This window comes from Lycium ferocissimum, chromosome 10, assembly GCF_029784015.1.
Source record: "Lycium ferocissimum isolate CSIRO_LF1 chromosome 10, AGI_CSIRO_Lferr_CH_V1, whole genome shotgun sequence".
In the NCBI taxonomy this organism is placed as follows: Eukaryota; Viridiplantae; Streptophyta; class Magnoliopsida; order Solanales; family Solanaceae; genus Lycium; species Lycium ferocissimum.
The window spans coordinates 60,351,038-60,364,689 of record NC_081351.1 but is presented as its reverse complement, the minus strand read 5'-3'; the positions used below and the strand labels follow the sequence as shown (position 1 = coordinate 60,364,689).

General features: G+C 36.8%; 1 protein-coding gene across 2 annotated transcripts; it reads right to left on the bottom strand.

Moving 5' to 3' along the window:
• Window positions 1–1,932: 1,932 nt before the first annotated feature.
• On the bottom strand, window positions 1,933–13,498 carry LOC132034445 (uncharacterized). 2 transcript variants are annotated; one of them, XM_059424796.1, is made up of 13 exons: window positions 12,649–13,493; window positions 11,256–11,661; window positions 10,484–11,156; window positions 8,208–8,248; window positions 7,758–7,826; window positions 4,815–4,915; window positions 4,621–4,699; window positions 3,690–3,788; window positions 3,523–3,591; window positions 3,352–3,401; window positions 3,188–3,269; window positions 2,962–3,056; window positions 1,933–2,539 (listed from the first exon to the last, which is right to left on the bottom strand). In XM_059424796.1, exons 1-13 carry the CDS (start codon window positions 13,059–13,061, stop codon window positions 2,356–2,358), a joined length of 2,361 nt encoding a protein of 786 aa, XP_059280779.1. In that variant the 5' UTR covers window positions 13,062–13,493; the 3' UTR covers window positions 1,933–2,355. The 2 variants fall into 2 exon arrangements, with proteins under 2 accessions (XP_059280779.1, XP_059280780.1); XM_059424797.1 differs by lacking the exon at window positions 2,962–3,056 and having other exon boundaries at window positions 2,403–2,539; window positions 12,649–13,498.
• Between the last annotated feature and the right edge of the window lie 154 nt (window positions 13,499–13,652).

Genomic DNA, 13,652 nt, shown 5'->3' with positions numbered 1-13,652 from the left:
GTTGACATGGTAAGGAGATATGAGCATGTTTATGTCAGAACTATTTAAGTATGGGTAGGATTTTAAAAAGGTGTTACGACTGTACCTATCTGTTTATTCTAATTGATTCTATATCGTATTGTGTGAACTAATCTTAGTCGGCCTGTGATGCTTACCAGTACATATGGTATACTGATACTACTCTTGTTACATCCTTTTCGGGTGTAGATGTGTTTCAGGTTATTGATGAAGGTTTCATAGATCGGAGTGGCGGACATCTTCTTACAGCTTCTGTGCATCTCGTTCCAAGGCAGTAGTTGTGTCATTTTATTTTAAGTTTATTCCTCTGTATCGTAGGAGCTCTTGTATACGTCTAGACTAGGTTCCGAGAGATTGTAAGTTCTAATTTTCTAAAGAGTGTCAGTTATGTTCTCTCACTTAATGTTTATGTTTATCGGCTATTGAATGGGAAAATGAGTTTCAATAATGGGTTGGTTGGTAAGGGTTCGCCTACTAGGATGTAATCAGGTAGGTGCCCGCACGATCCGTAATTTGAGTTGTGACAAAGAAGCAGGAGGAGGAGGAGTAAGAGCGGAAAAGAAACTATTTTGTCTGAAGTTATTTATATTTTGAGTATCAATTAAACATTATGAGAAAAGATATGTGTAGGTAAAATGCGGATGCCGAAATAGGATGTGGCGTGCAATTTTACAAATTTCAGCTATCACATAAAATTTGACAAAAAATACGACACGTACACACTATCCAAATGCCTAACCAGGCCCAACAAGAACAAACGCAAAGCAAAAACATTAGAAGTGGTAGACGAGCAATCTCAATACTAGACTCGAAGGATTAGCCTTAGACAATCTCACTGACCATGTTCAAGATCGTCAATGTGACTCTACTCCCTTTTGTTTGTATTACTATGAGTTTATCAATTTTTATGATAAAACAAATTTAATTTCTTTTAGGCTATGTCATCAATTACGGCATCCAAAGAAGCTGATATTCAATCTATGAGAATGAGGTTTGCTCTTTTTTACCTATTTTCATTTGAGTTTTAATTTTGTATCCGCTTACACTGTATAATCTGAGTAACTTTTTACACCATTTATGTGTTTTAATTTAAAAACCTTTCCGTTTTCCTGTAATTGATGATGAATGAGCTTATGCATATGGATTTGAGAACCTATCCGTTTTCCTGTAATTCAAGATGAGTTGTTTCTTTGTTTCATTAGTCAAAATTTTGTTGGATCTTGAAATGAGTCTCATGACGAGCTTGCCTAGCTAGTATATGTCAGAGTAAGTGCAGAAAATGCAATTAAGGAACTAGCTACTGTTAAGATCAATGCTGCTGATGCTGATATAATTGCAAATGAATTAGTGGTCAGTCTCTTGTTATGTCTATATATCTTGTTTCAGTTGGTTGATTGTAATTCTCATATGGAGCTTCTTTCACTTTTGCTGCAACAGGTAGACAAGAAGGCTGCTGGAAGGACTTTACAAGAGCATAAAGGTGAAGCTGTAGCTGCAATAAATCATTTGCTCAACTAGTGTCACATATATCACAAAAAGGAAAGAGCTAGTATTGGAACTCTTTTCTTTTTAACAGTTGCACCATTCAAGTGGTTTTGTAAAATATGGTTTCACCCATCTGATGTCTTTAAATGGATCGCTCATAGCTAATACAGAGGTTCGAAAAATGAGGACTAGAATAGTGCAATTAACTTTTTACGCCGATGAATAAGGTTATAGAAAAAGAGCAAGTCTGTAGTGACAAAATGCAGAAAGCTGCGTGTAAGCTTATTTGAGCAATGATCCATTTTCCAAGTCTCGTCCTCAGTTCTTTGGGGTGGGGGGAGGGGTTTAAGTACACATGGATGAACTAGACTTGGAAAAAAGAAAATTTAGACAGGTGAGTCTACGAGGCACGCAAAAGTCCAAAATATATGCACAAACAAGGGCTAAGAGTGCGATTAGAAGTGGAAACGACGCTTTACAGATGCTTTCTAAGCCTCAATAAAATACAACCTCAGTTGATAGACCACGACCTCTATGCAATCCTTGACAAACAAACTAAAAGTTGCAAGCCACAACCCAAACTGAGGTGATGATTTAATACTAAAAGCTAGTGTGATGCAGAGACCAGTTCAGTTCACACAATGGATGCACTAGACATGAAAGTTATGTTTTCACATACGCAATATCCTCTGTTCTGCCTTGACACCGATAAATGACAGCTGCTATCTTCTCTATCAAATTTCCTCCCAGTGAACAGCCTGCTTGACAAATTTTTACCAAATTTGGGAGCCGACAACACAAGCAATTTGTGAGCTCCGAGTGCCACTTCCAAGCAAGTCAAGTCACTGCGCCTTAAGTGCTATCAGTGTATCTGCTAGCAATTCCACACAAACGCACACCATCTTTATCTATAGTTTCCTTCTGGCTGTTGTCTCCTGCAACATTACGTGCTGCCTGGGCCTGAATGGCATACTGCCTTAGCATATCCTTGAGTTTATCTACCAACTCTAGGAACGTTGGCCGTAATTGTGGCTCACTGAGGTGGACAAATAAAAGTTGCATATTAGTTAAATGCATAGTAATGCTAAAACAAACAAAAGATAATGAGAAGAAAGATACATTGAATTTTCGGTCAGAGTGCTTAAAATCTTAGTCAGTGAGTCAAATTTGGAAGCTGCAACCAGTAATACTGACGTGTCACCTTTAAACATAAATTTACTAAAATTCTAAGAGTCTTCAAAATTTTAACAAATTAAAACACCTTCTGGTTTACAAAAATCAAGTACGAAGAGCCTCACTCAGATTATGTATTGTCAAGTTATTAAATGTCATGAAACATCTATTTATGTTTAGATGTTGTGCCACTACAGCTTGTCAAGGACACACTCCAGGGGCAATAATCATATTCTTAATAAGCCTATTTGCTTATCATGATGGCAATAAGAATAAGATACAAACCTATGCCAACAGCTCTCAATAATAGAAGCCCACTGTGGATCAACATCCTTGGGGATATCTAGCCGCTGATTCATGAAACCTACAGCTCCAATCACCTGAAGTGACTCCAAAATAATTGTTCTCAGCTATATGAATACATTTCCTTCTGATTTTCCTTTGGAGGTTGTGGGGTGTTCCCAAATAAGAGAATCTTTTGGTATGTAATCCATGTGGAAGATGAAAATACCTGCATTGAGTTGAGGCTATCCCAAGGGATCTTTTCCGTTGCAAGTTCCCATAGTATTACGCCAAAACTGTATATATCAGCCCTGAATGTAAGAACCAATATCATTAATTATTCATGAATCTGCATGAAATTCATCAAAGATTTAAAGTCTTATTTTGGCATACTTCTCATTTGAAGGTTCATTGCGAAGAACTTCTGGAGCCATCCATTGTGGCTGCAACAGAATGTAGTTTAACATAAGTCAGCCAGGAACTTGAAGTTTGAATATAAAGGTCAACTAAAGTAGCTCATATCGATATGCTAAGAAAAAGAGGTCCTCAGTTCAAGTTGGATACCGTTCCTTTCCCATTCTTTGTTGTTAGATACGTCTCGTGCTTAAGACGTGACAGACCAAAGTCCCCAACCTATAAGATGTATTACTTGCATAGTGAGAATCTCAATACATCTAGAAACTCCAAGTGACAGAGGTTTTGGAGTTTGGGAAGGAAATTCAGCGGCTAACCTTAACGGTCCAGTTCTTGTCCACAAGAAGATTTGAAGTCTTCAGATCCCGATGAACTATTGGTGGGTTGAAATGATGAAGATAGTTCATACCACGAGCCTGAAGAAGCAGCATATAGAAACAAATTACAATTAAATAACATGATTTACCTTGGTAATGCCAAAATCCCAAACAAATACAACATTATTGAAAAGAGAGCATAATCTGAAAACATGTCCGAAGATCATGAAAAGGAAAAGTAGAAATGATGCTTTTCCAGTAGAAATAATGGATGCTACTTATGCTGACATGAAAGACATAATTCTTCAGGACCCCCTGAACTATTTTTATCCTAATGAACCCCCTGCACTTGGCAGCCATCACCTTGGACGCTAACATGGCAAAGGGCGTGGAGACCCTTTCTTTTAAGCCCGTGGAGTGAAGAAATTGAGAAATCAAAAAATCAGCTTCCAGGTGGGGTATTTCCCAAGAGGCCCGTGGAGTGAAGAAATCAAAAAATAGGCTTCCAAGTGGGGTATTTTCCAAGTGTTAATTGCGAGTGTCATATACTAGTATGTTTTATTTGTTCCACTTGTGTATTTCTTCTTGCTTCTTATTATGCAATACATATTTAACCAAACTTTGTATTTCTTTCTCAGTAATGGAGTTCCACCCATGTTCTTTTCAAATTCGACCCAAAAAGATGATCCAATTATTAACAAGATATGTTTCATTTTACATAAATGTCAAATGGCAGCACACGACTCTCATTTCCATCAGCTGAGATTAGTCAGGGTGTCAAGGCTATCGAATAGCCAAGTATAGGTTGGTAATTAGGACAAAAAATTAATTCGGGTGCACACTGAATAAATGGTGCCAAGTTCAAGGGGATCCCAGATATTATGCATAATATGAGATATTTTAGGAATTACAGATTTCATAAGGAACTCACTATATCTAAAGCCATGTGAATACGTCGTCTCCATTCTAGTTTGGATGCATTTCTTTGTAGTAACCTAAACAAACTTCCTCTGCATTAATGGGAAATGGAAATGGTTTGTAAATTACATGATATCATCATAATAATAGACACATTATCTCATAAAATATGAGCATCACAAATTTATTCAAGAACTGAGAATTGACCGTGGCAAGAACTCTGTCACAATACAGAGGCGTTGAGGTGAAGTTACCGCACCCATGAAAAGGAGAATATTTGGATGTCGGAGACGTTTCATTAGTGACACCTGCAGAAAAGCAAGTGATATCTCTTAGAAATGCTTGTCGACTAAGCTCAATCATAGAAATCCAATGGCCATGCTTGAATTTGAAACTCAAAAGGATATGTTATATCTGGCAGATCTAGAAAGAGACATATTAGTCCTTCAGATGATTATACGTAAATATCACATAAAATGATTCTCAATACAATGCTTCATTATAACGACACTTTTCCAAACAGGAGTCCTCTAATACAATATTAGTCGGCACCAAGTAGAAAGTGAACGTAGGAACCCAGGAAAAAATTAACCAAAAAAAAGGAGAACTATAGAACCATGGAATTCTTATTTGAGGTCACAGAAACTAAACATGAGCAAGAGAATTACTTCCAAGCAGAGATCTAAGGGTGTTCAAGGTTTAATACATACATATATATATATATATATATATATATATATATATATATATATATATATATATATATACACACACACACATAATTTAAGTAATGTCCTTTGATATCACCTGTTTAAGCCTGTACTTCATAAATTGCTTCGGCACAAAATAAGAAACGATCTCTCCAACACATAAATGGTTGTGAGTTCACGTTCTCATCATCTATACATATTTCATATCATCATATTATGCTAAAAGTGTGAAGCTCCTTAGTTGAAAGTTAGTTTATGAAAATACCCTTTAGACATTTAGTGACTTTTATCCTTGATTGAAAAAAATAAACCACATAATAAATGAGTGCCAATCATGCATACAGAAGAAGGGAAAAACAGCTTAAATGGCTGATACACTTAATTATAAGGAGTTTCATCTACCCAACTTAATTAACCATTACACATTATCTCGTGTTTATTGTCCTATCTTCTCAGCTCCCATCCGTAAGGTAAATCTTCATTGGATTGCCAGATTTATAAATTAAACATCATCATTTTTCTTTCTCATTTTCTGTTGCAACAATTTCATGTATCAAAAGAGAAAGAACAACAATGACATCTCCTTAAATCATACTTCCAATGCATATTGTTGAAGAGGGAAAATTCAAGAACTCGTGCCAAGGCCTGCTCCCATGTTTTTTACTTCAAATTATTTAACCAGTAAGTATTTGGAATCTTTTTTCCTATGCTACATGCACACAATATTTCTTATCAAGATGAATTTAAATGTTATAGTTTATTATTTGGTATATGTGTCAGATTAGTCATTTTTATTAAGGCTTGATCTGGTTTTACACTCTTTATAATTGGATGTTTGGGTTATTTTATCACGAAATTAGTGAGAATTCTGCATTTTGTAGTCATATTATTTTTTAAACTAATATTCTTTTAACAAATCACAAATGACAATTCTCATAATTTCAAATCCGACAAAAGGTACATGTGCATGTAACTACGATCACTAATAAAAAAACAGGAATTAACGACGATCACTAATTCTATTAAGTGATGGACTAGCGACGGATTATCACCAAATTCGATTAGATATAAGCAATTTAGCAACAGAGCAATTAGCGACGAAGTTCCTAGCTAATATCATTTTTTTGTAGTGGATAATATTTTGATAGCAATAACTATTATGTATCTCTTTCCAAAAGTCACTGTTACTTCCTTGCAGGTAAATACAATGAAATTGACAAAAATTCACTAGATGTCTTAAGGAAGACCTATATCGATCGAATTTATATGCACGAGCTTCTACAAAAATGCTACCTTCATTCGAATACAACTTCTTGATATGTATGCTTCTATAAAAGCAAATAGGCTGCAGTTTCTTAAAGAAAAGGCAGAAGCTTCTAGACGTGACATATTTACAACTATAACTTACGCTGGTCATATTTAAATTTAAATCATGTTTGAGAAATATTTAAGAAAAATAAGAAAATTGGCAAACTAAACATTTGGTATATTGGAAATACAAAATTAAAGTTGTTCGAAAATTATTTTGTTGCAATGCATTTTATCATCAATTGGAGGATATTATCTCACATTTATCAAAAGCAATTTACGGTACACTTGTGCTTTGCGATGACAATAAATGTAACTCGAAGTCATTCATCAATTTAAATTTGTATTTTTCCCTTCAAATATTATTGTAACTCATCGCACACAGGTTCTACTATTATTATGCTACTTTAAAATATTTGTACTAATTAGTATGGAGCACATGTGCGTTTGATATCTAGGATGTATAAAAGTAATCTCTGACTTATATACACTATAATTTTCAATATACTCGCTATATTTTCGTATGAAGGGTGTTCAACTGACTACCTGTCCTGCTACGTCAATGAGAGTGGTTAATGCATAGAACTTCACGGCTGATGTGAAGTGTATAAAGCGAGACCTTAAGAATATTGCTTCACTATTAGCATTAGATATGCTCGTTTGATAAAAGTGGCTTTCCAAATAAGTTCTACAACTTGGTATATCTAATTCTCGTATAAAAATTAAAAATTCAATTAATACCTTACTGTAATCATGGACAGTTATATAGAGTCATACATGTAGATCCATCATACGACCAAATGCAAATTTCAAACACATCAATGATGAGGACAGGGAACAACTCTGTCAGGGTTGTGAAAAATCTTATATTCATTATTCTCTTATCAGTTGACAGCCTACAATTCTCTAAACAATATTTTGCTGGTTTCTTCTATTCATTGACATTTACCACAAAAATGATCATTGCTTTGCCACATCCTAGACCTCATTAGAGCTACAGACTTCCTGGCTCTCATGAACCTAAAACTACAAAAAAACTCAATAATAACTGTGAAACTACTTTGGAAAAACAATTTCCAATACGGAAACAAGTAAAAACTTTTCATAATTTATTCGTGAGAAACATACTGACCTCCTGTCTGAAGGAATATATGACATCATCAGAATATTCTTGCTTGGAGAATACTTTAACCGCAACATCCTGCAAACCAAAGATATCACTTTACAAAAGTAAAACAGCAGGAGTTCCACTCCTTAAAGTAACCAGTTAATCAAGAATTCAAATGACATTCATAGAACATGAGATATGGCATGTCAAACACTATATAAATACTGGCTTAAAGCACTTTAAAGTTTTAGACATTAAAATGAAATGGAGCATATAATGAGAAAAAGCAGCAAGAATTTAGCCCTTTTCCCCCTTTTTTAGTGAGTGTAAGCTCCCATCAACTTGATAACTTATACAAGTGATATCTGATAATTAAAACATTTCATCGCACAGTATATGTTTGGAAACACATAAACACAGCTTCTAAGGACATTCTCTGTGAAAGGAATGTCATAAAAGAGTCAGAGAACATACTGATCCGAACCACAGCCCATGATAAACAGTTCCACAAGAACCTATTGACACATAAACAAAGAAAAAGTGAGAACAATTAAACAGAAAACACGAGAAACTCTAGTAAAACCATAAAAGACATAAATGTGATAGCTGTAATGCAAAAATGTAGTCATTGGGAAAATGGTATATAAACTTCGAAAATATGCATAGTACGGGTTATCTCTTCAAGGGTGGGTCAGTTGGTTGAGCATGGGGCTTCCATAATGGAGGACTCAGGTTCGAAACCCCCTGCCTACAGCAGCAAGGGATTTGCTTTCTGGGATGAGCTCGTCGCAGGGCGCTTGCCTAGTGCGGGCTATCTCTTCTGTATGGTTTGCGGGCTATTGCACAGAAGCGGGGTTTACCCTGTGCGCACCCCTAGGGTAGCGGCTGCGGGTTCTCGTCATTTAAAAAAAAATATGCATAGGAGTAATTGTTGCTAAGTTTTGTCCGAACTTCTGATTGTTGCTCTGAACATCTATAAGTACTATAAAACAGAGAGTGACAGCGTCATACATGGGTAATAACCCAATTTTAATTAAGGAATATTTTGTCTTTTAATAAAAATAAAAGAAAAGGAGAATGAAGAGTTGCTAAAAAAATACAGAATTAAAAAGGTCTGGTGGTTCAAGCCATCAGCCATGAAACAGTGCATAGAAACGCAGAAGATGAACAGAAAAGAAAGGGGGAAAAGGAGAGGAAAAGTGGGGGAGAAAAATAGGGATTTTCAACCTAACTCATCAAGGTAATGACTCTAATCTTTTCTTTAAGTTTATTACGTAATTATGGGTGAATTTTTATGGTGAAAACATGGGGATATTTTGAGGGATTGAAAAAGTTTAGAGTTCTTCAACCAAAATCATTGATTTGAAAGGGCAAACAGTGTCGGATTTTAGACTTCTATATATTGTTGGAATCGTCTCGCCGAGAGCTTTCTGAAAACATATGTCTTGTCGGGTTCACTGACCAGAGAGCGTTTTCGTCCTTTAAAATTTTACTAACCGTTTCAACCTTTAAAAATATAGAAGCGGTTTACCCTAAGGGCTTTGACCAAATCCGTTTTTGTGTAGTTTGAGGTGATCCGGAGACTCGGGAACGCAGTTTTGGTTTATTGGAGAGTGCGCGTGAAATGTGAATTTGAGGTAAGTGAAACTTTAAGCTTTGGGTGCTTGCTTTTCAAATCCGTTGTAAAAATATGTTTTCTCTGCCCAGTCCATGTGTTGGGATGAGCGTGTGCTTGGCAAAATAGGTGGTCTTTGAAGCCAGCCACATATATTTTATTTTCAGGTACACTAAACTCAATTTATGTAATGTTTCGTGATGTGATACGGATCACGGCTGTGAACCATGAGGTTGAGGCAATGTGTATGCTTCCCCGAGCATTGTATCTGCTCCTTGATTTCACTGGGGCATTGTGTATGCTTCCCCGAGAATTGTGTATGCTTCTCGACATATTTGGCACATTGCGTATGCTTCCGTGGACTCGTAGTGTTGATTAATTTTTCTAACTGCCGTTCATGACAAGTCCTTTGTGTAAATTGTGTTTAGATATATAGTGTTCTTGATAAAGTATAGGTTTAGACCCTTGTTGGATATAATTCCTGTGTATGAAATTTATGTGCTCGTTGTCTGTTTGTATTTTCTAACACTTGTTCCAAAGGTATTTAAAGTGGCGGGTCGAGCATCTTCTTTGGGTTATATTTACGTATAACTCACTCCTTACCTGCATGGCCATGCAGATACCGTAGCTGAGAACAAGGCTTGTGGCTGAAGATCTCATGAGTGGATTCTGAGGTGAGCCACCGCATTGTTCGTGGAAGCAGCCATTTCAGCTTCATCTAGTTTATTTCTAGTTATTCTCTTTGTTTTGGGTTTATATGCCCGACATTCAAACCCATTTAACTCTGTTAGATGCTCAATGATTTTAGCGTGGTATTTGGGCTAGAGTTATATTATTCAACTGACTGTCGATTGTTCCATCAATGGATTATGGATTTGGTTGGTAACTATTTTGTATTTAATTACTAATAATTATGTGGACCTGCACATATTTTCTTAGTGTGCTTGTGTAAATGATTAAAAGTATGTGATATGGTTCACCTGGCGGGTGGTGTGTGTTGGGTGCCAATCACGTCTAGGGACTATTTTGGGACGTGACAACATGCTTGCTAATGCCTTAAGAAAAGAAAAATGGTCCAAAAAACTGATAAGACTTATCTTGCAAAATTTTAGCAGTAAACAAGAATTTGACGCACCTTGCCCAATTTGTTCGCCGATTGTCAAGTCCTCCCACAAGATTTCATAATCCAAGCAGTCAGTATCAGTGTCCACTTTATTAACAGCAGTACTAGTGGTGCTATCGGTACTACTAGCACTGCTTGTGCTATTAACATTAAATGATGATGACCAGGATCCCCAAGCCTCATTGGTAGCTGTACGGTTACTTTCAATAACCTGATCGTCTGGTGTTGATACTGCATTAGAACTCTTGAAATGATTCCACTCATTATCTTGGTCATTGTTTAGCCAGGGCCAAACAAATTTTGCAGTCTTTGCTTCTGATACTTCTCGCTCGTTACCTTTCCATGGCCATGATAAGTTCTTCTTAACCATCCATGCCTCTGCCTTTGAGGTTATCATCTTAGAAATCCCAGGTTTTCCCTCACTCTCATCTCCAGAATCTCTTGAGGGTTTTTCTGGAGAGTGCTCCTCTTTTGCAACATTAGAGACTACCCCAAATGGAGAAACGTGAACATCTCCCCTGGGTGTACTTGCTCCACTTGAATTTGCATCTTCCCTTTGATCCAATAGAGCAGGCTCAGAAAAAGCATGATCAGAATGGTGACTATCTCCACTTCCACCTTCCCGAAGGATGCTGCCCTCTCCAGTTTTCATTTTTGACTTAACCTTGTTGCTCATCTTTGTAGCCTATTTAAAGGTTTTCATCATGTCAGTACATAGCCACCTCATACAAACAAGTAAAAATAAAAAGTGAAAAGAAAGCATGTCAAACAACTCCACACTAACCAAATTCGATAGTTTGGAGGCAATGGCAACTTGCAGAGGTTGCTGTGGATCAAGTCCAAGTCTTGCATTAGCAATGCTTCTAGGCCTACCAGAACTTTTCTCTGGTTCTATATGCTTCACCTCCGCAGATGTTTCTTGAAAAGACCTCGCATCAGTTGATACACAAATAATACCAACAAGTGTACCATCATCATCAAAAAGAGGAGTATCTGTTGCTACAATTAAAAATCTTTGCCCTTGCTTATTCTTCACAGGAAATTGTCCAGTCCAATTCTCACCCATATGCACTCGGTGTATAATTATTTTAGCCACAGCATGATCCTTAGGATCTACCATCAGCTCAAGAAGATTCTGCCCAATAGCTTCGGCGGCTGAATAACCATATAGTTGCTCAGCACTTCGATTCCTGCACGACAGTTACAAGCCAAATTTGCAGAGGAGGTAAATTTGTGGTTTAGACCTACATTATAAAGACTCAACAATAACGACCATGCATCTTAATCCAAACTAGTTGATACCGTCTTTATGAATCCTCAATTTCCATTCTGCTCCATTAAGACTGGTTGCAGTACTATACTCAATAGTTTGTTTTTAAAGACTAATGGAGGTTCTTTAATAGTAGAGGTTCGCTACAACATACATGCTTGACACCTATCCAGCACAATATTATTTTGATACCAGAGGTGTCCGGGCCAGCCTGCTCGCACCTCGACTAATTTCACGGGTACCAACCACCTCCCACCAGCACAAGCACAGATACCATGTAATCCACCAAGGATGGACAGATGGAAAGAAATCACCGTAATTTTGCCTCCGTCGGGACTTGAACCTGAGACCTCATGGTTCTCAACCCTATCAGAGACCAAACTAATCCCTAATAAGCTGACTTTCCTTTGTTTTCTCTCCCAAATCCCTACCAGAAAAGGAAAGGCAAGCAACAAGGATACTGCACCTAGACAGGAAAAACTAACCTGCTATAACATGTTAAACTATATGATGATACCATAAAATCTATAACTATTAGGGGTCGTTTGGTAGGACGTATTAGAGAAAATAATACATGTAGTAACATTGGTATTATTAATCCTTGTTTGGTAGTGTTTCTCAACCATGTATTAGTTATACACCCTATTCAGTAATCTTCTTAAACATAGCAAACCATTGTATCAGCAATACAAGGGTTATTAATACATGGATAAGCATGGTTAAAGACAGAACTGCCCTTATTACATCAAACCAAACAATGGATAAGAACTAACCCAGCATAACTAATCTCAGTATTACTAATACACCCTATTCAGTACCATTCTTATACACTCTACCAAACAAAATAAGAAGAGTGAAGAGACGAGAACTGAGCAGACATTTTTCCACAAATAGCAAGTCTAATTACCAGTAAATTAAGCGAAAATTGAGATCAAATATATGGATAGCTTGCCCCATGGATTGCAATATGCTGGAATACTGTCTATCACTAAAATTCACAGCAGCTGGACCTCCACCTCCACCTCCAGAGCTGCTAGCACAAAGCTCAGTTCTACTACTAGTCTCTCTTTGCAAGGGCGACGAATGGCGATAAGAAGTGGACCCCTTTTTCCATAATGCATCATTAGAACCCCTAAGTCTAGGTGGCCTTTGAGGGGAAATAGAATGAGACCTTTGCTCCCTCTCTGATTTGCACTCATCATTTGTAACCATAAGATTAGACATCTCTTGCTTCAACTGAGCATGCCCTTCCTCCAATTCTTGGATCTTCTTTAACAACACCTCTGTTGCTGGTGTTGTACCTTTAGTTGTCTCTTCCATTCCACTACTTCAATTTTGAACAAACCCCACTTCAAGATTTCAGCTCAAAATTCAATCTTGATAAAATACCACTTCAAATTCCAATTTTGAATAAACCCCACTTCAAGATTTCAGCTCAAAATTCATTCTTGGTCAAACCCTCAACATAACATCTAGGACTATTGATCTAATGCCAAATTTCACAAATTAAAAAACACTCACTATATATACACAAGACTATTTTTGCACATTTCGCAGCTCATTTCTAGCTGAAAAGAAAAAAAATCTAAGAAAATGGTAAGCTCAGATACCCCTCAGTAAGCAATCTTTTTCAGCTTTTTCTCTTTTCTTATTTTTAATGGTAATTTTGTGAAGAGTATTGTGTTTTTTCTTCTCTTCTTTTGTGGTTTTGGCTTCTCTGTTTCTTTCTCTAATTGATTATGACCAATTGTTTATTCTTTGTTGTGACCGCCAAAATGTTTTCTATTCTCCAAAGAAAGAGCGTGGGAGTAACGCGACTGGGGGTAACCACTTATATTATTGTTGGGGGGTTTGGTTTGTCTGCTCCAACATAGAGTCACTCCCCAAGCTTTTCATCTTGTCCTTTTTTAC

Coding starts and splice junctions, on each gene's coding strand:
- LOC132034445 (XM_059424796.1), bottom strand. CDS start 13,061: ATGGAAGAGACAACTAAAGGTACAACACCAGCAACAGAGGTGTTGTTA. Junction 7,827..8,207: donor ATGGGCTGTGGTTCGGATCA/GTATGTTCTCTG, acceptor TTTGGTTTGCAG/GATGTTGCGGTTAAAGTATT. Junction 3,270..3,351: donor AATGAACCTTCAAATGAGAA/GTATGCCAAAAT, acceptor TCTTACATTCAG/GGCTGATATATACAGTTTTG.